The sequence below is a fragment of the Salarias fasciatus genome, chromosome 4, assembly GCF_902148845.1.
Source record: "Salarias fasciatus chromosome 4, fSalaFa1.1, whole genome shotgun sequence".
Lineage (NCBI taxonomy): Eukaryota > Metazoa > Chordata > Actinopteri > Blenniiformes > Blenniidae > Salarias > Salarias fasciatus.
In genome coordinates this window covers 13,456,667-13,481,193 of record NC_043748.1, presented here as the reverse complement: position 1 = coordinate 13,481,193, position 24,527 = coordinate 13,456,667, and the positions used below count along the sequence as shown (strand labels likewise).

Here is a 24,527-nt window from a genome sequence, read left to right as displayed (position 1 = left end):
TTAATCTTCTGTTTGCTGTACCTAAATCAGTTATGTTAACCTAATCGGTGCCAAATATAAGTATACAAATTTACTGTTTGCTTCTGCCATCCCTAAATTGGGAGTTTATGATTTTAGTTACTGCATTTATATAGCTTGTGTGGGTTTTTAATTGATGTACGCAAAATGGCAGCAATGTGTATTCTCCAAATCATATAAGTAAATGTACATAAAATAAAATATTAAAGTTTGTTTTAACTGCTCTGTAGGTGTTGGGCGCCATAAGAGTCAAAAGTTTCTTTTATTTGCTGAATGTTAGGAGTGAGTCGATGTTATGTCCATTCTGTCCTCTGTACAGAAATCAGTTTTATTATCTTTATTTTAGGAGTACTATGGAGTTGCAGATCTTATTGGATTGAGAATCCACTCCATCCTGGAGTACTCTACCACGCCATCAGTCTGGGAGAGGTGGGAATAGTTGGTTTGCTTGTTAATTTCAGGATTTCCTTTGCACAACACATTTGAAACACAGTCATAATTCTTTTTTGTTTATAGCCCACTGACAACTGAGGATTTAAGATTGAGATGTGAATGTTAAAAACTGAACTGGTGTTGTGTCCAGTGACATGCAACCTCGACTTGAATAAAGCAGTGTAAAGACTGGATGCATTGTCTTCAGGCTGATATGATTCCAATTATTGGTTGAAAATCACCTCAATTTCCTTTTACTGTGAAAGTAAAAACACATAAGTTGTTTCTGGGTTGAAGGATGAGTTTAATTTCACCATCATTAATGCTAATAATGCTCCAACAAGATGCCGAGTAGCTTCAGTAATCCGCTCAATGTAACAGTTATCCGTCCCATCATCAAAAATCACACCAGAGTGAGAAACGAGTCTGAAAAGCTTCATCTGATAAAAACAAATGTGGCAAAAGCCAGATTAAACAGCCCTTTGTCTCTAGATATACAAACACCAACACTGTAGCAAAAGAGCTTTTGGTCAGTCGAGCAAACACAAAAATAACATTTTTCTCCATTGACCTACAAAAGCAATTTCCATCAAAATCATTCATAGGTCTGTAGTAACAAGGCTGTCCAAGCAAGCTGATTGGCTGACTAGATTGACAATTCCTCCGAGATTGTCCAGTTCAGGAGACGACTCCATGCTTTCTGCCGGTCTGGATGAAAGCGTCGACGCAGCGATCGATGTCTTCGTCTGTGTGCGCTGCCGATATCTGAACGCGGATTCTGGCTTTGCCCTTCGGCACGACCGGGTAGGAAAATCCGATCACATAGATTCCTGTGAAAGAGAGAAACCGGTTAAAACAGTCTTGACAGGTTCCCTGTTTCCTCAAACACTTGGTCATCAGAGCTCACTGGTGAGATGTGACGGACTCACCGAGTTTCAGCATTTCATCGGCCATCAGAGAGGCCAGTCGCGCGTCGCCCAGCATCACGGGGCAGATGGGGTGAGCCGAGCCTGAAATGGTGAAGCCGGCCTGCGTCATCTTGTTCCTGAATCTGTTTGGAGAAAACATTTCAGTCAGAACAAAGGAGGTACCAACCCAGGGTATTTTAAAGTCTGTTCTCTAATAAACAGACATACTGTGCTCAATTTAAGCTTTTTTTTTTTTTTTTTTTTTTTTTTAAACACATCCTGGAACAACCAAACTTTTTCAACAATTCACTGAACAGGATTAAACTGTACTGTCTCTGTCGGCTCCTGTGATCATAATGCACACATTTTAGCGCCAGTGTCTTTGGAAGCCTTGGAGGACTTTTTCCTGTCTGTACATGTAACATGCAGTATTGCGTGCCTGCAATTTCACATTAGCATTACTCTCTCACTGGCTGTAACTGTGCTTGCAACTGAACATGTGAGGAAATTCGAGACAAAATGAGGTCAGGTTGTGGAGATTTGGTAAAAATTTTGTAGTTTCCAACAAACTATGGCTTTGTCGTTGTCCTGATTTGACTTGATCACAGTTACTCTTGATTTTTTAAAAATATTTTGTAAACACCTGTTATGTGTGCCATAACATCATGCATGTGATGCTGATTTCCTTTTAAACTGGGTTCAACCGATATCAATACAATTACACAAGGCTTGATGATGTATATGGATACAACTGAAAAAAACCAAAAGAAAATAAATGATTTGCCCATAAGTTAAACGGTAAAACTTCAATATATTTTCCATTTATTACACACAAACTGAAATAGTTCAACTATTCCTTGTTTCATTCTCAATCACCTCATGGTCTTGTTTGTCATACTCTGTGCAATCTCATTGGAGGCGAGCAGCAGCTCCACGGCTCGGGTGGCGCAGCCCACCACCGGAGGAGGGAGGGAGTTGGAGAACAGGTAGGGCCGCGAGCGCTGCCTGAGCAGATCGATGAGGGGCTTCGGACCCACTGTGTATCCACCTGACAAGAAAAACACGCCAGAGAAACACCGTCACGGCCTCCACACTGAAGTGTGTTTTCAGAAGAGAGACGGAGACCCACCCGCTGCTCCTCCCAGAGCCTTTCCGAGAGTGGAGTTCACAATCTGAACTCTGTTCATGACTCCCAGCAGCTCATCTGTTCCTCTGCAAAAATATATACGCAGCACTTTACTATCACCGCAATATACACTTATGGACATCTTTATGAAGCTTTGAGACAAATGAACACATGAGATGCTGAACATCTGATATTTCCTTCTTCTGGTTGTTTGCTTGTTGTGGATTTTGGTGATATCCATTCAATTTGTAATGTGTGGCAAAGATCAACAGATGTAATAGAGAAATTACTAAGAGTTGAAGTCACACAGACTGTCTTCGGACAGATTTCATTTGAAGATTCGTGGCAAAGGACACAAAAACTTTAGTGATTTTACATCATTACTAGTTCTCCCTTTCTTCAGACATAAACCTAGAATACATTTTGTTGAACACATGCCTTAATTCATTACAAACTTCACACAGATTTGTGGCCAGTTCAAAGAAAACACTCCAAAATTTCTGCTCAAGATAAACTATTTACAACAAAAGAAATAACGTTTGTTCCCAGAGATAACTGTGGCCCAAAATATGACTCATTCAGCTTGAATGAAAATTTAAGCCAAACCTGAAGACATTTTATCAAATGACTTCTTCATTTTAGAAGTGTCATCCAACAGGAGGTATTGGGACATCACATTTAAAACACCAACTTAAAGTCGGGCAACAGAAATTGATCAGCGTCTTTATTTTCAGTTAAAGCAGCGTCCCACTGACCTGCCCCGTGGCCCCAGGAAACCAGTGGCGTGACATTCATCAATGAACACCATGGCTCCGTACTGCTCGGCCAGGTCACAGATCCCCTGCAAAGGAGCCACGTCTCCGTCCATAGAGAAGACTCCGTCTGTCACGACCAGACGCATTCGAGAAGACTGAGGAGGACAGAGGAGATAACCGATAATCACTGAAGCCAAAACCCATCTTTATTATCTATTCAAAAAATGCCCTTTTCATTATATAAACAGAAAAACGAGCTCCACACACACCTGAGCTTCTTTGAGCTGCTTCTCCAGGTCGCTCAGGTCCATGTGTTTGTAGCGCATCCTCTTAGCTTTACACAGCCGGATCCCGTCAATGATGGAGGCATGGTTAAGCTCGTCAGACAGCACCGCATCCTCTGGGCCCAACAGCACCTAATGTAGGATTTATCAAAACTTACTAACTGTGATCTAATACATGCTTTCTTGTTGTGTTGTAGCTTTTCACATACCTCAAACAATCCGGCGTTGGCATCAAAACAGCTGGCATACAGGATGCAGTCCTCCCTCTCATGAAACTCTGCAAGCTTCTGCTCCAGGTTTTTGTGTAGATCCTACAAATCACGTTACACAGGATAATCTTTAGCCTTCAAAGTATGTGGATTTTCATGCATTCATGTGGTGTTTTCCATACCTGTGTCCCACAAATGAATCTAACAGAGCTCAGTCCGGCACCGTACAACTTCAGAGCATCAATTCCTGCCTGCACCACTTCTGGATGACTGGACAGCCCGAGGTAGTTGTTGGCACAGAAATTTAAAATACCTGGAAGAAAGTAGTTTTTTTTTTTTTTTTTTAAAGGTAAGGAGAGTCACTGGGACTGCCGACAGGAAACAGTGTGTGCAGTTCACGATCAGCAAGGCTGGATATAAAAGCAAGACAAGGTGATCAGTTAGTACAGATCAAGGCCAAACATAAGTTTTCTTACAACCTGAAGCCCGAGTTTTCTCCTCAAATTAGTTACAGATACACACATATGTCTCAGATGATTTTAGATCATATACTGAATCTGTGCTGACCTTTCCTCTTCTCTGCTGGCTTCATAACCTCAGCAGCAGGTCAAAAATGCATGAAGCAGCGTCATCAGGACGAGTAGTAAGATTGTGGGAGTTCAACAGTGCACAACGAATTTGTTCAACAGGTAAATAATCAGCAAGGTTAAGGCCGTCCTGTCCAACATGCTCAGTTCCAGTTTTTGCTTCTGGCTTTTGACTTGGACTCTCATGAATGAAGGAAAACATGTAACAGACCAATTTGCTGGAGGAAAACTGGAGGATAGATAAATTTTTTCAATCAATTTTTCTGTGTAGATTTTCTTTAATGTAGCCTTGAAATAAATGTAGAAAGTGGTCCAACCTGTGTTGGCAACTGTGCAAACTGAAGTGTCTGTGAGCACACAAAAAAAACATGAGAGACATTGTTTGTTTACAAGTGGTAAACAAGTTGAAAAGACGGTATAAAAGCTCTGCTTCTGTGTGTTTTATTCTTGTTGTTTTGACAAAAGCAAAACAAAATAATCCAGAAACAATGCAGGGTGCAGTGGATGAACTGGACAGCCTGTTCAACATATGAGGGGTCATGGCCTGAAGTTAACAGGCCATTCACAGACCTGCAGTCCATGTTTGGCAAAGGTCCCCGCTGCAGTGTAAACACTGGGCTTGTTGGCAGAGATTTGCTGAATTACTGATGATATCTGTAAATAGAAAGTAGCTTTTCTCCTAACTATTTGGTGTTGTTTGGTTGTTTCTTGTAATTTTATCTGTTCAAAGACGTCCTTAGAGCGACTTTGGGATTGCAAAGTCACCGTTTAGGGATATTCGACACCCAGATAACATCAGAAGCAGCGACTCAAACGCTTCCTGCTGGATGCTTTGTAGAAGTTGTTTCGCGGTTGTCTGTGACTTTAATGATGTCAAATAGGTGATAGAAACTGAGACACTCACTGCCATGACTGCCGTCCACGCTGATCTGCGGACCCTGCTTGGAGGTGATGATCCGCTCCGCTTTCCACGTCCCCGCGGCTCGGATCGAGTCGAGCTCGGTCTCCAGCACGGCTCTGGCCTCCGCCACGGCGGCGTAGCTCCGGTTCAGAGCCGCGGCCGAGGACCGGAGGACCCCGCGGGCCGGTGTTAGTAAACTCCGGGCAGCTTTTCCCAGCGACATAACGGAGAGTAAGCGGCGTGCGCGTGGTAGAAGTGTCAACGTGCCACGGCGGCGGCCACACGTACACAGCGGGCAGGCGTGGTTACGTCACATAACCAGTGTGGGCGTAAGTCAGGTAGACCAATCAGAGGGCAGGACCGCTTCGCAGGTGGCTTGTTTTGTCCAATCATTGTTCAGCAAAGCAGACAGTCGGTATCAACAATTTGTTTAGGTTTAAAAAACAATCATCTGGGCACCCAACTCCCTTTATTCATTTTTTGCCCCCAAAAACGGAAAAACCAGAATTCAACTCATTAAACGTTCTGACAGATTTACTACCCAAAAAGACTCCTTTAAGACTGATGGGCGGGGCTTAACAGTCCTCGCTTCTGATTGGCTCATGTTTGATTTACCAGTCTGAATACTGCTGCTCCTCCTGTCAGTGCTGCAGATATCTTTATTACTAGCCTGTCTGAAAGGAAACACTGAGTAGTGTTGTGGCTGATTGTGTGTTGTACAGGGTGTGTGTCTGCGTGTGTGTGTGGAAGTGAGATCGGTTAATGTGACCATTATCATCTCACCTGATGATTGACAGGTAAACCCAGAGCTGACCTACGGGAGTGAGAGCTGATCTGCAGATAGAACTTAGATGATGGGGAAGCCACACAAATCTGTTCAACCGTGTGTGTGTGTGTGTGTGTGTGTGTGTGTGTGTGTGTGTGTGTGTGTGTGTCTGCATGGACAGTAGGATTAAGTTGTATGTTGCATGAATTCATACTTATATGAATCCACACAGTTTTTGTTGGTGTTTATGATTTTTAAAAAGTTCAATAAAGCATGGAACTACACGTCTTGAATTATTACACATACTCACACACTGATTGCGACCTCTTCACCACTGTGCAGGCCTTGAAGAATGACACAATGCAGCTCTCCAGTTAATAACTTTAGTTTATTCCTTGACAGAAATCTGTCAGTTGTCCCGTGAAACTTCAAGTAAAACGTCTTCATAGGGAAAGGTTGGCCATAAAAAAAAACTTCACATCAAATAATGATGTGAAGCGACAAACTATCAAGAGTTTGAGGAGCTCCTCTTACAGTGTTTACCAAGCGGCGTCTTCAGTAACCCATTATATTTACCAATATAGATATTTAACAGCCATATAATACATAAATCTATGTTGCAACAACATGGTTTCCTCCTTCAACAGCAGGAATGTAGCCAGGGCCGGCCCGGGCTTCAGAGGCGCCCTAGGCGAGCCCGAGACGAGCGCCCCTTGGGAGCGTGTTTTTCGAGCGGTCCCGACATTTGTTCAGCGGGGGGGGGGGGGGGGGGGGGGGGGGGGGGGGGGGCGCTGAGGAGCGATGCCGAACAATACCGATCAGTGCCGGGCAGCGCCGAGGACGAGGAGCGCAGTGCGTCGGACCGCTGCACAGCGGAGCACACGGAACACAGAGCGTCGTGGCGCCCCTTGTACGACCGCGGCGCCCCCCTCGGGACGTGGCGCCCTAGGCGGCCGTCTAGTTCGCCTATGCCTAGAGCCGGCCCTGAATGTAGCCATACAAAAATGTGCAAATATTTGCTCATGGACAGACTATCACAACGTCAAGTAAAAACACGTCCTTCCGACATTTTTTGAGTCAGTTAAAAACACTTTTGCTCCGCCGTAAAGAGCATAGTACACATGTATGACGCCCTCCCTCAATCTCGGAGGGTCACTTCCACCTCAAATGTGCCACTCAACCCATTGTCACTGAAGGCTCCCACAGGCTGTGCGATTTTAGCAGTTTTAGAAGTTAACTACGCTGTATGGCATGGACTTATATAAGCCTCACTGCATGATTCACTCTTCACTGAATCAGCGCTGATAAACTTCATTACTCATCAGTAACATCTTCATCATCCTGTAAGTCCTTCATGCTCGCCACCGGTGTCTTCTGGAAATAACAGAAGCTAACACTGAATATAAAGCTACACTTAGGTCCAGGGAATGTGGACATGGTCCAACGTTTTACTCCATGGGAAATCTGCAAACTATTGCTTTTAGGGCTGCACAATATATTGCAAAATCTCACATTACAGCAATATCAAATTAAACACTTCACATGTTGCAAAACACTGAGCTGTAATGTTTCGATACACTGTGCATGCATGTTCTGCATCTTAACATGTTTGATTAATCAGATTAAGTCTACTGTCCTACAGAAGGTACATGTAGCCCAAAACGTGGGAGAGCTATTATGAATTAGAGGAAAGAGAAATAACACTGGTTTTCAACAAATCTCAAATATCATTATTTATTCTATGCTTAAATGTGTGTATTGATTGCAATTTTGTCATTTGAATACAGGATTATGACATGTTGACCTGATATTGTGCAGCCCGAACTGTCACTTTGAGCATCGTTTTCTTCTGTATTTTAGTAAAATCTCTAGATGAACTGCCTTCACGTTCCAATATATGATCACAGATTAGAAGTCACGATCGAAGACATCGCCATGATTTCCCATCATTCATCTATAATGGCCAAAAATCGCACAGCGTGTAGCCGCCTCAGTGTGTGTGTGTTTTTCCAGCCTGTGTGTGCAGGAGCTTCATGAGTCGTGTTAGTCTGGCAGGTTTTGGAGCGGATTAAGACTCTGAGTGGTTGGCGTCCTCTGAGGAAGTCCTCAGCGATGGTAGGCGATCTGCTGCTTTGGCTCTTTCTGCCAAAAACTTGTCAAACTCTGCAGAGAAAAATTGAAGGATTCACTTTATTAGACACAGAAAACACGAGAAAACCAAAAAAACGCACAGATTCAAGGATTTCAGTTTGAAATTGGCGCAGCTCAATAAACTGAGATTTTCATTATATCTAGTTTGTGAAAACTGTATTATAATTGAAAATTTCACGAATTTCAAGAATTTTTTTAAAACTGTATGATTGTTTACAGTATATTTCAATATTTTCTTTTTTTAATTTGAGGACTTTTAGCTCAACATTTTAAATTAAATTATGGAAATATTTCATTGCTTATTAATGTTTTTCCAAGATTCCGTTTCAGTATCAGTCAGTCATGAATAACATATCGGACTGGAGGCTAATAAAAGCAGGTGATGGCACTGTGAAACAGAAACTGAGTGAAGAGTTCAAAATGATCAGAAAAGAACAAGTCCAATCAATTCAAAAGATAAAACAAACAAAAAGACTTGTTCAAAAAACAAGAAATAAAGGAGAGTTCTTCACCTTCACTGGTCACACCATCAGTGTCCTCGAAGTCGTCATACTGTGACAAAAACAACATTATTTCACTTTACATCGTTTTGAAATCAAATGGAATTAAAAAAGAAAGTTTCAGGATCTTTACATTTGTTTTCGTAGCAAAATAGTAGTGAGCATTTTCCCAAAAGGTTAAGATTTTATCAACATTACCATCAAAATATAGTCTCAACAACTCTGTTGTACAGTTATCATACTAACTTCACTGTTAAGCAACAAATGTGATAACAACGAGAATTTATAATTATAAACACTGTATATCAGCAACAAAGGAAACATGATTACTGTGGTATGATGAATATTTATTCAGCATTTTTGCTGCACAGCAGAAAGAACCATCATCTCAGATCATTAAAGTCATTTTCACCAGGTGCAGCTCTGGGTTCTCTTTTGTTCTCACTTGCTATAACTATGTTTTTCAGCAAAAAAAACATATAATATTTATTTTTAATATCACTCTCACCCGTTTTTCTCTAATTTTTGGAGATTTTTGATTAGTGTTGATATATTCAATGTGGTGTTTACTTAATATACAAGGATTTCTTCAGTGTACCTCTAGAGGGTGATCAAGTACCACCAGAAATTGAGAATAGAGGCCCTCAAATTCACTCTATTTAAGTGAAATTTCAAATTTTGGACAACTGGAAAAAACAAAAAGACAGTTTATGCAGATCAGAATCATCAAACTGAGGTTAGTTCTGGCACCACAGTTTCAATTTAAAGGTGCTGAAGCAACAAGATTATATGATAGTAATAAATTTCCAATGCATCGTGCAGCCTGAGTTTATAAGTACACTCTGTAATCTACATAGGATGTGATGCAGAAGAGTATCAGAGCAAGGTTAAGACAAAAAGGTCATTGTGCAAACAAACAGGAGCAGTTTACATTCGGTAATCTAACTACGAACCTCGTCATCCAAAGCAAGCCACTTCTCGATATCGTCCATTACATTGGACTGATTGATGGGAATCTGAGCGAGAAAGCAGAGCTGGTAAACGAGAGTCCAGAAACACAGTTGAACATTAAATCGGGATGAGTTCAGGCGTGAGAACGAGGTGGAACTTCAGGACAGTAAAAATCAAACAGTCATGCTCTGGAAGGCTCCTGCACACTGTGTGACTTCAGCAGCTTTATCACTTTATTACCCGCAACATGGATTTTATCATCTTCAGCAGGAATGCACAAAGCTCCTCTTCAAATCCATGTTGGAGTATTGGTATTTATTTTCTAATCTTTATTTTTTATGTGGTTACAGTATATTTGTGTTCCTGATTCTAATCAGTGTTTAAGCAACACGGATTACGTTTGTACTTTAATAACAAGCTGTATTAAAGCAGAACAAATAAAACTTCAGACTAAAGCGGGACAATATTAGGTATTGTGATGATGATGATTAGAGATAAAATAAACACTTAAACATAATGTTTTCGGTTTTATGTGTTCAGATGTGTTCCTCCAAACAGTTCTCTTTCTCTTGTCTTTAATTCACACCAGCTGTGACAGGGCTGACATTTTTTGGTATTGTTTTGTTTGCTGATTCCAATGTTTGTTTGTTTTTTGCTGACTTGTTTGTGGTAGTTTTTCCTTATTTTTGAGCTTTTCACTTCTGTTCTGTGGACTTAAGGAGTATAGAATTCGAGCTGTGAACTGGAATTGGGATTATTTGCACTTTTCTTATTTAAAATCCTGCTCTTTGAATCGCATAGTAGATTGTCCACGTTGATATTGTGCAAATGATTAATTATAGCGTGCAGCCTGATTTAAATCCACCGACTGAAACCCTTGATCGCAGACTTCACTCAGATTGTGATTATTCCATCTGAGACGGCCAAATCCACACAGCGTGTAAGCACCTTAAGGCTCCAAAACTGGCATGCAAACCATCAATTTTCACCCAAAAGAATCCAAACAAAAGCAGACCAGAGTGAAAGGAACCAAAAAAAGAAACCCCATGACCAAATAAAGAGACAGAGGGTGGAGGGGTGGATTGACAGAACACTTTGACTCTGAACCCACCATTCCCCGCTTAATCATCCAATCTAACTTTGGTGAGGAGTTGTGGGACGAGGCCGGACTCTCATCCTTGCGCAGAAAGTTAGTTCAGGAAGAAAGCAGTTACTGAGACAGAGCATCAAATTAACTCACTCAAGTTAGAATATTTCCTCAGATCATGCAGCGTGTCCAAGTGTTAGTACATTTCATGAAAGGAGGATTTTGCTGAAGTTCGAGGGACAAAACAAGAACTAATTTCATCCTGGCAGCCGGATAAAGCTTGTTAAAGAGCAAAGAGGATGAATTAGACGCTCGCTGTGCTTACCGTTCCAGGGTTTCGTACTCTGTCCTGAGCTCGAGCCAGACCGTCCACTTCACTCTGATCGCTGCAGACACACAATCGGGACCCTGATCAAGCCGGCTAACGGTTTACACAACAAGAAAAACTGGCTCGCGCCTCTGGATTAGCAGGAATTAAGCTACAAAACAAAGATCAACAGCTTAGCACGTGCAGCTCTTAGCAAACAGACTGAAAGAGTAAAGAGTTACACGACTCTGGAACATTTAAACAGAACTGTAGCAAACATCATAAACATTTCACCTGTTTATTTTACCTTTGCATTTGCTTGGAAAAACAATTTTAGCAGTTTTAATAACTTTAAATACTTTATCTGTCAAGAAATATTATTTAATTGCTCCAAATGAGTTGTTTGTTCATCCACTGAATGAAGTATTTCACCAATTTATTCACTATATTTGAAGCTATCCAGTTTTTTAACTGCTTCCGGTAAATTCTCAACAATTTCACCTGTTTATTCAACATTATCACTAAATATTCTGGTTTTAAAACATATTTTGGTCAAGTATTCCACATATTTTTCCATTCAATCCATTTTCTATTCATACATCATTTATATCTGTATATTGCAGCTGTTTGATTAAACTTTTTTTAGTATGTTTCTATCATGACTTATGAAGTTGAAGCTGTTGAAAAAAAAATCTCCCTGATGTAAAAATCTGTGTTTACCTTGTTTTGTGTTGGGCTGAGTTATTGATCTGCTGTGATAATGTGTCATCAGATTCACTTGTACCTGCAGGAAGAACAACAACACATAAACTGTGCACAAAAAGCAAGAAAATCTTTGTTTGGAAGATTATGACTTTGCTTTTTGAAAAAACAAACAAACAAACAAAAATCAGAAAAACCATGATAGTCTAGAATAGTGAAGAACTCACTAAGTTTTGCCATCTGACTGGATAAACTGTCGGCTTTTGACAGGCTGAGCGAGCTGTCGCTCGTCCCCAGCGTGAGCCCTGATTGGCTGACGGCGTCGCTCTTCCAATCGAGGTCCGCCAGGTTGACGTAGGTGTGATTCTGAAAGCGACAAGTTCAAAGTCTTCACGTAAAACCTTTTTTTATACATCTATAAGCAAATAAATCTGAGTCCATTACCTTCTGTGTTGTGTTTTGACCATTTGTTAGCCGCCGTTCAAACCTGACAAAAAGAGAAAAATTATTCACATAATCATCCTGGTATTTGGTTGATAATATAATTAAAAGTTTAATAATGTAGTAACCTTTGGTAGCGTGTGAAAGTGGTGTTCATCTCATCGTTAGTTGCCAGCAGCTCCTCGATGAGCTTCTCCTCGCTGAGTTTGGGGACGATCTTCACTATCCTGTCCTGCATTTCCTTACAAACTGTGTATAACTGCTAATGACACAACCAGACGAAGAATGTGTGGGTGGGGGTGGGGGGGGAGGTTGAGGGGCCGGATGCAACGCCACATGTATACAGTACGAGATCAGTTAAGGGTAACTCAGCGTCGCTCGTCATCAGGTGAAGGAGTGAAAGAAGCGTCTGTATTTGAAGCGTTGATTTTGGGGTTTTTACCTCCAGCAGCTCCATGTCCGCCTGTTTGACCGTGACGGGATCCAGCTGGCTCATCATGTCGGACATCATGGTGAGGTTACTCCGCACCACTCCCAGCTCCGTCTTCAGCATTTTCACCTGGAATGTCAACAGCGCCGAATGTTGGTGAGGCAAATATTGATCTTAAAGGCGATGAAGAGAAAAAAAAAAAAACAGGTGTTGCAAGCGTGGCTGGAAAAACTTGACATGCGGAAAGACCGGTTACAGACAATGAAGCTTGAGAAACTGTTAAGTCCCATCACCTGGCTGGGAGTCAAGGCATTGTTTCCCTCAAGGGCCATTTTTAACTCAGAGGTCTGAGGCGGGATAAGCGGCGGTTTGGAAGACAGACGCAGAGAAGGCAGAGTGGTTACAGCAGGCCCATTCCCAGACACAGCCTGACAGGCGGAGGCAGACAGAAGGACCAGAGAGAAAAAGAGGAAAGACCAAAAGATGACAGGCGGCACCCATAAATTTTGCGTTGAGACAGATCGCACCGCGCCCTGATCGCACCTTCTTAGTGGACTGAGCTGGTGTGTAGCCATCCAGCTCAGTCATGGGGAATTCCAGGCCCTTCCTGCGCAGGTCTTCATACACCGACACCACGCCCGTCAGGTCGGGCGAGCTGCGGAATGCGTCGGCCCACGCCTTGACGGGAGAACAACCACAACTTACTTGCCTCGTATTCGAACACAGCGGCGACGGCGGGAGCGACAACCTGGCCGTGGTATCCACCTGTATGATGCTCAGCACTCTGTCGTGCAGGACTAACGGAGGGTTGTTCCTCGGGATGATGGACCGGACCAAAACTCCCTCGATGAAGTCTCGTGTCGTCACCAGGATGTGAAACCGGTAGCCGCAGTTCTTCACACAAGTCTCCAGAACCTGCAATCAAAAGCAGTGGTTGAGTTTTTCATGGTGGTAGTGATGCTGAGCCTCCACTGGGAGAACCCGGGGTTCAGAATCTTGGAATGGGAAACACAATCGGCAGTACCAACTGAGCCACATCTGCTCAAATTAGAGTTCAAACTTAGTTTACTCTTGATTTAATCACAAAGTTTAAAAAAACCATTGTAGGCTCACTGTCTTATCACATCAACCAACTTCTACTGATCTCTACTTGGTCTGAGACATCTTCACGTGATACTGTAAATACTCTCATAACCCCAGAAATTCATATTCTCATATTCTTAATACAGTGACATACGCTCCAGGTCCTGATGCAGGGAAGCAGCCCTAGGTCATGATGATTCCTCCACCCTACTTCACCATGGTTTCATGTCGGTATGTTGTAGGTTTCCAAACAACTGAAGTCAAATTAGTTTAGGCAATTTAGCAATGATTTCCAGCAAATTTACACAGAGATGACATGAACCCCGCTCCATGTTTTTCCAACGCTACGCTCAACACAGAGAAGCTATTCAACCCTTTAGCTGTTAGCTATCTGCATTGTGTCTCTGGAGTTAACTTGGCTGAGTTCCCACTTCTAGGAAGACTGAGCGAAGTGCTAAACAGTTCCCATTTGTCTGTCTTGGGACGGGTGAATACCTCTGAGATCTGTTTGCAGCACCGTCCAGTCATATGCAAATTTACAATTCTTTATCTGAGGTTTCCAGAGATCTCTTCACTTCACTTTGCAGCAAACTCAGAGAAGTTTGACCAATAATATAACTTAAAATAGCTCTACACAAAACTAAAGTCTGGTCTTCATAATTGATTTTCAGGTTTTTCAACATCCGCGTGCAATTATTTCCTACTGAGCTGCACTTTTTCTTGATTTTTTTTTTTTTGTGCTTCTCTTGTCTTGCCAGCGGCCATGAGGTATGATGTAACGTTGAAATAATGAGGAGAAATATGACACAATGTAGGGCAGAGGAGCTCGATCTGATTGGCTAAATGTGTTCACATGCATGCAGGGTACATGTGAACATAATTCATCACAGCTCAGTGAATCTTGTAGCCCAACAATTATAGCAAAAACACATTTATATTGCTGATTTCAAGAAGAAAATGCTTGATAAATGCTTTGGGACAAACAGCACTCACAGTAAGTGTCAGCATGACCTCCTTGAAGTTCTTGTTTCCCACAATCCTCTTCTTAATGGCTCTGACGGCATCTCTGGGTCTGTAATCAGAGAACGTGCAGCCATGTAACCTCCAGAGGAGCAGCTTGTTCCTGATGTCGACAGATAACACACACGCGCATGAACACACACCCTTCCTCCGAGCTGTTGACCATGTCACAGATTTCCATGTTCAGCTCCCAGTCGTCAGACGGTAAACTGGCACTGGTCGCACGCTCTGTGAAAATTAGGAGAGGAAGGAAAATGTAATACTATTGACTAACATAAAACTTCATATTGCATCAAATTATCAGTCGTTCATTGTTGTTTTAAAGATACCTTGTTTCACACTTTGGAATAACAACTTAAAGGAAATATCAAGTGACAGCATGCTATATTTTAAAATTACTGCTATATGGTGTTCCACAGGGATTGATAATAGGATTCATCTGGTTTTTAAAAATGGAATCTGATAATCCACGTTGTCCGAAAATGTAGACTGTCATTACAAGTCTATGGAACAGTAATAGGAAGGTCATGACTGATCTTATTTTGGTGTCCTAGCAAAGTCCAGAAACAGGTCAGTTGGTGTCTGAGTGTGATTGTCTCTCTGTGTTTACTCTGCTGGATTAGAGATCGGTCCAGGGTGTAACCTTCCTTCACCCACACTAAGCTGGGATCTGCTCCAACATGCTGCAAATGAGTTGGATAAAGCAGCAAAGAACATAGATGGAGGGATAAGAGAAATCCGGCGTGGTGAATGAGCCTTTCTCTGTTGAGTTTGCATGTTATTCTTGTGCATATATGGATTTTTTCCGATTATTCTGGTTTCCAAACATGGTCCAAAACGCTGAAACATGCTGCAGTGATATATAAAGTCGGCCTGTCTAGGATGCTGGAGCCGAACTGCAGACCATGTTAGCAGATGATGCAAAATATTCTGAATTCATCAGATGGTGTGACACGCTACTAAACACGCGGTTTGCCGTCGGGACGTTGCTTCTAATTAAATCTGTATGGCGTTATATTTGTGCCACAATTCCGAGGCGAGCAAAAGATGAAGAACGCGAGCGCACCTACAATTTTGTGCGCTCGCTCGACCCGCCTCTCTCTCGCTCTCTCAATCTGCCTCCTGCGCTCGCTCGAAGAGCCCTGTGCGCTCGCTCCACGGTGTGCGGTGTTAGAATTCTGCCACGCTGATTGGTTGCTGCGGCTCCAATCAGATTTTAGCATTCCGGAAGTATGTCCAGAGCCAACGAAGAATGAGATGTGACTCAAGTTGCGGTAGTAAATATGTGTTATTTTGAAGTTATCTGACCTTTTCTTGTTTGTTTTTACATAAATGCTGGAGGTGTGTTTTGGTGTCTACTCAGCTTGCTGAAAAATTTTACATATACTGAAAGGATTGTGACAAAATCTGTTATGAGAGTGAATTGATAGGCGCTATCCTCTAGCGCCCTCTTGTGGTTCTAGGGGGGCAAGGTTATGTTCAGAGAAATAAATGGCTGCCAGTACGTTACGAGTCGACGAGTCTCCTTCATTCCGCCGTCCCTCCAGCCAACACCCACCAAGACAAAATCCATACCAACATATATGTAGGAACTTAAAAACAGTTTGAGTTTATCAATGTGAAAATTGTCATTTCATATTTAAATGCTTATTTGTGTTTGAGATGCGAAGTGATTATTTACAGGTTAAAATATTCACAGATGATTAGGTACAGTTCATGTTGTGGTAATTACTTTTGAAAATATGTGTAATAAGTTAAGGTTAAAAATCCATATGGATCAGGTTTGTTGGGTGTTATGGAGTAAACTGAGGTTTTCTGGAAGTTTGCATATTTAATTGCCTGTTTAAAAAATTAAGTTTCGTTTTGTGTGTGGCTGTCCTGCATCAGGCAGACAGTTGGGCAAGTGGAGTGGAGCCACAGTTTTTTTTTTTACCTCTCTTTTTCTTTGTATCTCTGGATATTACCTTTGTTATTTCATTTATTTTTCTGGACGTAATGTTTTTGTAACACGACTTTGAAGTTTAAACAGTTTGAGTGAATCAAGAGGATTCTGTGGAGTTTTTTGTATTTCATGTGTGGATTTCAGGAGGAGATAGGAGTGTCAAGCTTGGGCTTCATTATTCAGGAACCTACAATATATGTGTCCAATGTAACTGGTTCTTACCTCTTAACTGTCCGTGAATCTGATGATACCAAATAAAGCTGTTTTTCGAGTGGAACTGTTTCTTTGCATTTATCATTCAATTGGTAACCAACTAAACGGAAGGGCATATTTTTATGTGGCAGCTCAAATACAAGTCATGTGAAACATGTTACGACAAAACGTAAAAAGCAGTAGCATGGAGTCCTAAGTTTTCATGAAAAAGAATACAGCTGTTCTTTAATACTGCACAGAAACATTTACAGTTTAGTCAAAAGGCACAATGGTGTCACTGATGTTCATCAGTGCACAGCACAGGTGCACAATTTTGTCATCATCATCATCGTCATCATCATCATCAATATGGCATATGTTGGTAGCCCTGTATAAAAACGAACATTCTCGTCATCATCTTTAATGTTTCTTCTCCAATTTCAGTAGCTGTCAGTTTGTTTTTTCATTCTAAATTCTCTGCAGTGAGAGAGTTGATCTCATCCTGCATGCCAGTGACCAGGATGCCAGTGAGATCAGGCCTGACACTCCTGATCAGTTCCATCCTCTTCTGGCTGCAGCTTATAGGTCTGCTCCTCCAGTGGTTCACAACCACTGGTCACACAGTCACTTCATGACATGTTCTGTAAAGCCACCAAACTCTCAGCAGCTTCTGAATCTTTCCTCCTTTTGTTGCGGCTTCTAGCACGTTCATCACGGGCCTGGGCTGCTGGAGGTGGTGCTGGGACCTTGTTGTGGCCCAGATCCACTAACGGCAACCAGTCAGTTGTGTCTGGGGGAAACAGGTCTGATGGATGTCCTGGAGTGGAAAGATTAAAAAAAAAAGAAAGACATTTAAAAAAAGTCAATCTCACAAAGCAGGTCATTACATTAACTACAATTTACATCGACTCTACCATATCAAATATGAGCAATAACCCTGGACATACTGTCTTGCAATCATGGTCACCTTTTAACTCCCATAATAAATCATAGTCACTTCATCATACACACATTCAGTTGCACTAAAACATACTCTACATATTAGTATATATATTAAAGGTCCTGCTATATTTTAGATTTATGTTGTATTTAAAGTTAGGTATTTCCTCCTTTTAGATCAATATTATATTATCCTATTATTATTCTTATTAAGATTTGCACTATTACTTATTCTTATTCCTTACACATTCCCTCACTGTTTTGCCCCTGTGTGTTCTTTGAGCCTCTGTAATGGTAAATTTCTCCATGGTGAGATAAATAAAGGCTATAGTATTCCACACACATCCACACACACTCACAGAATTGCTCAAAACCTTGAAGACTAAGAAATGCTGAATGCTGAATTTTATCTTTACAATACCAAACAATTTATATGATGCTTTGGGAGTTGATTTGTTATTTTGGGACAGATTTACTTACTTTACATTATAAACGTGTTGGCATGTGTTTGTCTCGTTGACACGGATAGGCTAACTTAGCATTGAACAGCTAATGTAATTCAAAATGTAAAGACACACAAGCTTACCAAAAAACCGCTATTTGATTAAGTTTATCACAATGCGGTAGCGTAATAGAATAATGAAACAAACTACTCACTTGTGGCTGTGGTGGTAAACTTTCCGTTGTCGAAATCAAAAGGTTTGCTGTTTATTTACGTTCTCTTCTTCTTCTTCGTTGGTTCTAGACGTACTTCCGGAATGCTAAAATCTGATTGGAGCCGCAGCAACCAATCAGCGTGGCAGAATTCTAACACCGCACACTGTGGAGCGAGCGCACAGGGCTCTTCGAGCGAGCGCAGGAGGCAGATTGAGAGAGCGAGAGAGAGGCGGGTCGAGCGAGCGCACAAAATTGTAGGTGCGCTCGCGTACTTCATCTTTTGCTCGCGTCGGAATTGTGGCACAAATATAACGCCATAAATCTGAGGATTTATTGATATTAGTGGCGCTGAATCGCAAACAGTCAATGAAAACACAATGGGCCATCACACACGCATCCAATTTGGGTCAGGAGGATGTCGGCCACTTCACGTCCCTCCCGCATATTTCCAGCCTTGACGGACGCGTCCCGCAGCCAATCAGAGCGCGCGGCTCGGCCTCGTCGTCCCGCCCCCGCTGACTCATTGCGCGAAGGACGCGTCAATCAAACCGTAAAGCTGTCGTTCTTCTGCCAGCGTTGATAAAAAAAATCACTCTTACTTAAATCGATGCACTTCAATAAGAAGATGATAACATTTATATTTAACAGAATGAGACAGTTTGTGAAAGGGAAGCGGGGATAAAGCGGTGTGACCGCCGCGGGTCTCGTTGCACCGACGGGCGCCGTAATGTCACAAAATGAGGTTTGAGGTAAAAGCGCTCACCGATGAGCTGTCCCACCGGCGTGCTGAACGGATTTCCCATTAAAAACTCCATGGTGAGCGGGGAGAGGGTCCCGGGCCGGGCCGTGCCGTGCGCCTCCTGTCCTGCAGACTGCCGCACACTGCTGCTGCCGCTGCGGCTCCTGCTGCTGCTGCTGCTGCGGCTCCGCGCACGAAGTGGGCCACCAGTTGAACTGCGTCATGTTTTAAAGGGAAAGCGGCCCGCAGTGATCCCAGCTGTGAGCGGGCTGCAGAGAGGGCGCCACGCACAGGGGGGTTTCATCCCTGCACGCACACGCACGCACACACAACTGCACCCACATCACCTCTCATATCAGGGGAATCAGAGAGGCTCAGTTGTTTAGTTTCCCAGCAGACTAAACAAAAATAAGCTTACCCAGAATATGGTCCAAATTGGTCTCAACCAGCCCGAACTAAGCTTCATTAACAACAAATGTTGAAAAAGAAATCCAAAAATGATATTCTAATTCTATGAATAAATAATGAATATGCACAACCCACAATATTTTTTTTCTCAAGGAAATAATAACATTTATTACATATCTTTTTCCATAACCTGGAAAAGTTGGAATTAGCATATAAAAAGAAGGGACATTTCAATGTATGCTATTTTTAATGATACCACCTGGTGAAAAATCAAGTTAACGTGACACTTTGTTTGTTGCATCTAAAAATACAACAAATGACTTCTTTTTTAAGGGTTTAGAGTGAAGGTTTAGCAGAATTAGACCTTTTGGAGAGCTGATGTTAGCTCAAATGCCACAAGCCTATCTTACATAAATAAACTTTGCCAAACAAAAAAAAGGCAAGTCTTATTTTGTAGATTTTTTTCTAAGATGTTGCAAAAGTTATTGGAATCATATTATTCCATTGGAAAACCTGCTTATTCACTTCAGTGACACATTTATAATGATGAATTTGAGGAATGAGCTGAGAATGACAAATGTGTAGAAACTTGCAGTTGCTGTAAATCAGTCAACCTGGTTGTGTCAGTTCAGCATGAAGATCCTACAAATGTTCTGTTGGGTTGAGATACATGCTGCAGGCAGTGCCTGGGGGAAAAGGACCTGCAGGTACAGCTGAAACTGACAACATGAAAATATTTTTTTCAGAACAACGTGAACTGCAGTTGTGTCCATTTGGTGCAAAATGTTCCAGACTGTTTATGGAGACTCGTCACAGCTTTCACTTTCACAATAAAAAAACTAAAACTGGCACCTGTCGACAAAAGCCACATAAGATTCAATGGCTGGAGACAGTTCTTTATACTTACAGAATAAACAGCATTCCACTGGTGTTGACTGCTATTTGTGAAACAAGCACATAAAAGCAGAAGGGGTGATATGAAGAGCTTTTCATGTTCTACCTGTGTGTGTTTTGTCCTACAGTCCCAAAACACACATCTGAGTATAAATATTTACTGTTAATTTGCTCGTCAATGTGAATGTGATTATTCGTCTCACTGTAGCTTTTTGCCCTGACTTTAAACCTGTGTGATACACACAACCTTAAGTTAGATAAAGAAGTATAGAAAATGAATAAAAAAGACATTATATGGTTATCAGTGTGGAATTATTGTTTTAAAATAAAAAGGAGGAAATCTGACGTCACCAAACATGCTCACATGTGAAATTAAGGGTTAAGATAGGGTCACTTTGGCTTTTACTTGAGTACTTTTCATCAGATGGAGCATAATTATAGACAATATGGCAATAGTTGTGTTGAAAATAGATTTTCTGTCCTCTTTCTACTTGCTTGTGCTCGTCTCTGCCACATGGCTGTGCTGTTTGTTTGACTCATACTTTCTGAATTAGTTGCAAAAGCAGGTTGGTTTGAGTTTTATTGCCTACATTTTGCATCACAAGATCAGTGAATTTATCAGCTTTCAGTAGCTTTTAACCACTGTCACATTGCTCAATATTTCTGATTAAACCTAATTCATATGACCATAAAGCAGAGAAGTAGAATTTTAAGCCCAAACACAAGTCATTACAGTGTCCCCCAGAACATCATTGGAACAGTATGAATCTCCAATCACACAGAATAACCAGAAGTGTCTCACATTTTTAACAGATCAAACTTAAAAAAACGGCCAGATATTAACGGTTGACAAGATTGGTTTACTCACTGCATCATTTTGAAGATTCTTCTGTCATATAATCTAAATAAATCCAGTCAAACTGGTCATAAAATATATAAAGAATGGAAAATGAATTGAGCCAGTTAATGTCTGTTTATGTTTCAAACTGCATAAAGCAGAAGGAAAAAAAAAGCTTTAAAACAATTAACTCCAATTAGATAATTCCTCCTTTCACTGAAGAAAATAAACACTGAATATTTAGAGAAAACAGGACAGGATGAAGGTGTTGATATCCAGGAAACAATGGGCTGCTTCCTCACACAGAAATGTCAGTCTGGGTGTCAATGGCTGTGATGAGGATGTGTGACTCACACACGGTGACTCACGGCACAACGGAGATAATAGTTTTCACTCTCACTGATGGTGCACACACAGCCCACTGCGCTGTTTACACCAGCAGGCGACGCAGCTCCAGCTCCACTCATTAAAAAAGGACCATATGCACCACTGTGTGGGAGATCACACATAAAGCACAGAAAACACACAGACCCTGATGAATAGATGGATGATCTAAAGCTTTTTCTAAACTGGCAGACAGTGTTTCATGTTGCAGAATCAGGGGGCAAGCCGGCCGGTGAGAAGAACCCAGTGTTTAAATGCTTTAAGCAGTCTTTGAGGAGCGGTGTCGTGTAGTGCAGGGTGGATGCACCTTCACCGGCTGTGCAGTGAGGCTTCGGCTTCGCTGCAAACACTGCACACAACAGGCCTGTTGCCATGTTACCTCAGAATTATGAAGATAAATGTATTTAATGACCAACTCCCAACGCACAGCTGGGAATACGTGGCTGTATATAATGACTACTGTCAGCATCCTTTGTTTAAGGTAATACAACAATTGATTCAATAACTATATGGAGTTTCTTATCTTTAGAGATTTGAGTTGCAAAATCTGCTGTAGAAAAGTAAAGTTACAAGCTATTGTGTAATCGGTATCGTTTATTTCGTTTTCTAAGCTGAAAGTTCACTTTTTAGTGAACTAATGTTGTGTTCCTGCTCATAGGTTGCAGTGCTGAACAAACCAATATCTGAAGAACAAAGGCATTCCCCTGACCCTCACATCTTTCCTGCTGCTGGACACTTTCTGAAAACCACTACATTAGAGGCAATCAAATAAATAAAAAGAGTACGGTAATATTCTTTCTGTCTGTTTACACTGGAATTTCGACCTGTTAAAAATTCCAGGAGAACTGACCATTCTTTTTTGTAACCCTGGATCAGTCCCACCATCCGATGGCACTGAAAAGCACAAAGTCCTTAATTGGCGGAGCACGATATCACCTTTCCAGGAGCTGCTTAATGTCTCTGGCAGCGCTGCGTACAGGAACAAACAGTGATTCCTCCAGCATCTAATTAGACTGGGTTGGAAGCAACTTGTCCTTACTCACAGCATGCTGCCCCTGATTAGTCATCCCAGTCTGCAAATTAAATACAGTGCAAAGCATTGCTTGCCTCCGTGCAGGTCTGCTTATCTGCAGCCAGCTGTGACGGCCTCAGCCGTCAGGAGGAGAGGAACCATGAAACAACGCACGTGTGCCTGGGAGAGAGCCACAGCATGGACAATAGGGAAACTATAATTAAAGACATTTATCTCTGCTATTACTCACACAGATCTGGCTCCTGTTCGGCTTCGTCCGTCCGTCAGGAACCTGCCGGAGTGTGGTGGAGGGGACGAGTCTGGTGTGTGTGTCATCAGTGGCCACAGAGTGTGTTACTGCGTGAGGACGAGAGGTGAAGGGAGACAGCTGAGGGAAGTTATGTGGAACTGAAAGCATCTGGTTTCCTCCTCACCACAGTGACCAGTAATACCCTCAGCTGCCTTTGTCCCCACCACACACACACACACACACTACACCCTCTCATCCCGTTGTCATGGCAGTAAGACACAGGATGAAGGCAGGATGCTCAGTGGAGTGGGTCAGATGTTTTCAGGAAACAAGGAGAATCTCAAGCAGAAACGGCACAAAATTTCCCTGACATTACAGTGATTCAGGAGAGTCGCCGCAGCAGAGGAGGACTCCGAAAGGTTTACCTGAACTCGTATCTCTCCCCAGACGCACCTGAGGATTCAAGCAGAAACTCCAGCTATCGATCCTGCTCAGTGAAGCAGTGAGGACCCAGAGCAGCAGAGGAAAGCAGGTGAAACCACCAGTGAAGGAGAACTGATCTCCAACTGAGCACCACGATAACACATGAGCAGTCAAACGTTTTAATGACAGCTTTTGCAAAGATGCTACAATCATAGTCATGTTTTAACGAGTACACCCATTTTCTTCTGATCATATGTGAAAATACTCTTTACAAAACAGAGCGGAAGGCATATTACTGGGGAAAAAAAAGCTACAACTGCCTAATCCGATTACTAAGATAGAGTTAAAACTCTCACAATGTTGTCATAACACTCAGCTACATCAGGAAGTGGTCAAGGCTTCTACACTTACAGTCTGTAATATATCACAAATTGTTACGGTCTGTAGTGAGGCTCAGACGCAGACAGCAAGATGGAGGCAGGTCTGAAGAGTGCAGGAACAGTTTATTCTGGGGGGGGGTCAGGAAGCGGCGAGTCCAGGCGGCTGGTCCGAGGGGGCACTGTCCGAATAGTCGGTGGTGAGCTTCGGTCTTGGCGTCCTGGCTCTGCGTCCCGAGACAGTCTTGGGCAGGTGGGCGGCTGGAGAGGCTGAGTGCTGCGGCAGGCTGATCGGAACTCCAACTGCAAACAAAGGAAGACTTGGTCAGCTTGAGAAGCTATGAAGCTGAATGTGCTACACACGTGACACACGGGCGTAGATGTTACGATCCAGCGCTGACTCTCAGCCTGGGCGTCGCTTAAATAGTGTCAGTGCCCCAAGCAGCTGAAGGTCATCCCGCTGACGAGCTGAACCTCTGCTGCAGCAAGCCTCCTCTCCAGCTCCACCCACCTGAAAAACACACACAAGAACCTGCACAGCGCCACTAGGAGGCCGCTGCTGTGCGGGTCCTGACACAAATGGATAATTACACCGTGTGAGCCGCCTTTACAATATCCAGTTACGTCAAACGGATAGGAGTCATTAGTTTATCCAGTCCGATTCCCCGCTGCTCCACATATAAACACGGCATTTCACAGCAGCGGATCACATAAAATATTCAAACACACGTCCTGTAATATACAAAGCACCTATAGTCTTTCTGCATAGGACAAACACACGGCACACACGTGACAGCTTGTTAAAAACGAACAC

At 42.3% G+C, this 24,527-nt stretch overlaps 2 protein-coding genes and 1 long non-coding RNA gene across 7 annotated transcripts; all 3 read right to left on the bottom strand.

Moving 5' to 3' along the window:
* Window positions 1-717: 717 nt before the first annotated feature.
* gcat (glycine C-acetyltransferase) lies at window positions 718-5,524 on the bottom strand. The gene is made up of 9 exons (XM_030090426.1): window positions 5,224-5,524; window positions 3,915-4,045; window positions 3,733-3,834; window positions 3,509-3,655; window positions 3,240-3,394; window positions 2,488-2,570; window positions 2,235-2,406; window positions 1,380-1,501; window positions 718-1,280 (listed from the first exon to the last, which is right to left on the bottom strand). The coding sequence occupies exons 1-9, from the start codon at window positions 5,441-5,443 to the stop codon at window positions 1,129-1,131; spliced, it is 1,284 nt and encodes a 427-aa protein (XP_029946286.1). The 5' UTR covers window positions 5,444-5,524; the 3' UTR covers window positions 718-1,128.
* Window positions 5,525-7,363: 1,839 nt separating this feature from the next.
* Window positions 7,364-19,313, bottom strand: tom1 (target of myb1 membrane trafficking protein). Of its 5 annotated transcripts, none has more exons than XM_030088594.1 (16): window positions 19,152-19,313; window positions 14,802-14,886; window positions 14,632-14,710; window positions 13,321-13,470; window positions 13,099-13,233; window positions 12,849-12,983; window positions 12,568-12,684; window positions 12,254-12,387; window positions 12,129-12,171; window positions 11,912-12,050; window positions 11,703-11,766; window positions 11,001-11,061; window positions 10,700-10,765; window positions 9,591-9,653; window positions 8,650-8,689; window positions 7,364-8,149 (listed from the first exon to the last, which is right to left on the bottom strand). In XM_030088594.1, exons 1-16 carry the CDS (start codon window positions 19,201-19,203, stop codon window positions 8,055-8,057), a joined length of 1,458 nt encoding a protein of 485 aa, XP_029944454.1. In that variant the 5' UTR covers window positions 19,204-19,313; the 3' UTR covers window positions 7,364-8,054. The 5 variants fall into 5 exon arrangements, with proteins under 5 accessions (XP_029944454.1, XP_029944455.1, XP_029944456.1 ...); XM_030088595.1 differs by having other exon boundaries at window positions 12,254-12,384; XM_030088596.1 differs by lacking the exon at window positions 10,700-10,765.
* Window positions 17,017-19,137, bottom strand: LOC115386380 (uncharacterized). Its single transcript, XR_003931296.1, has 2 exons — window positions 18,389-19,137; window positions 17,017-17,609 (listed from the first exon to the last, which is right to left on the bottom strand). It is a non-coding gene; the product is annotated as an uncharacterized LOC115386380 (long non-coding RNA).
* Window positions 19,314-24,527: the final 5,214 nt, after the last annotated feature.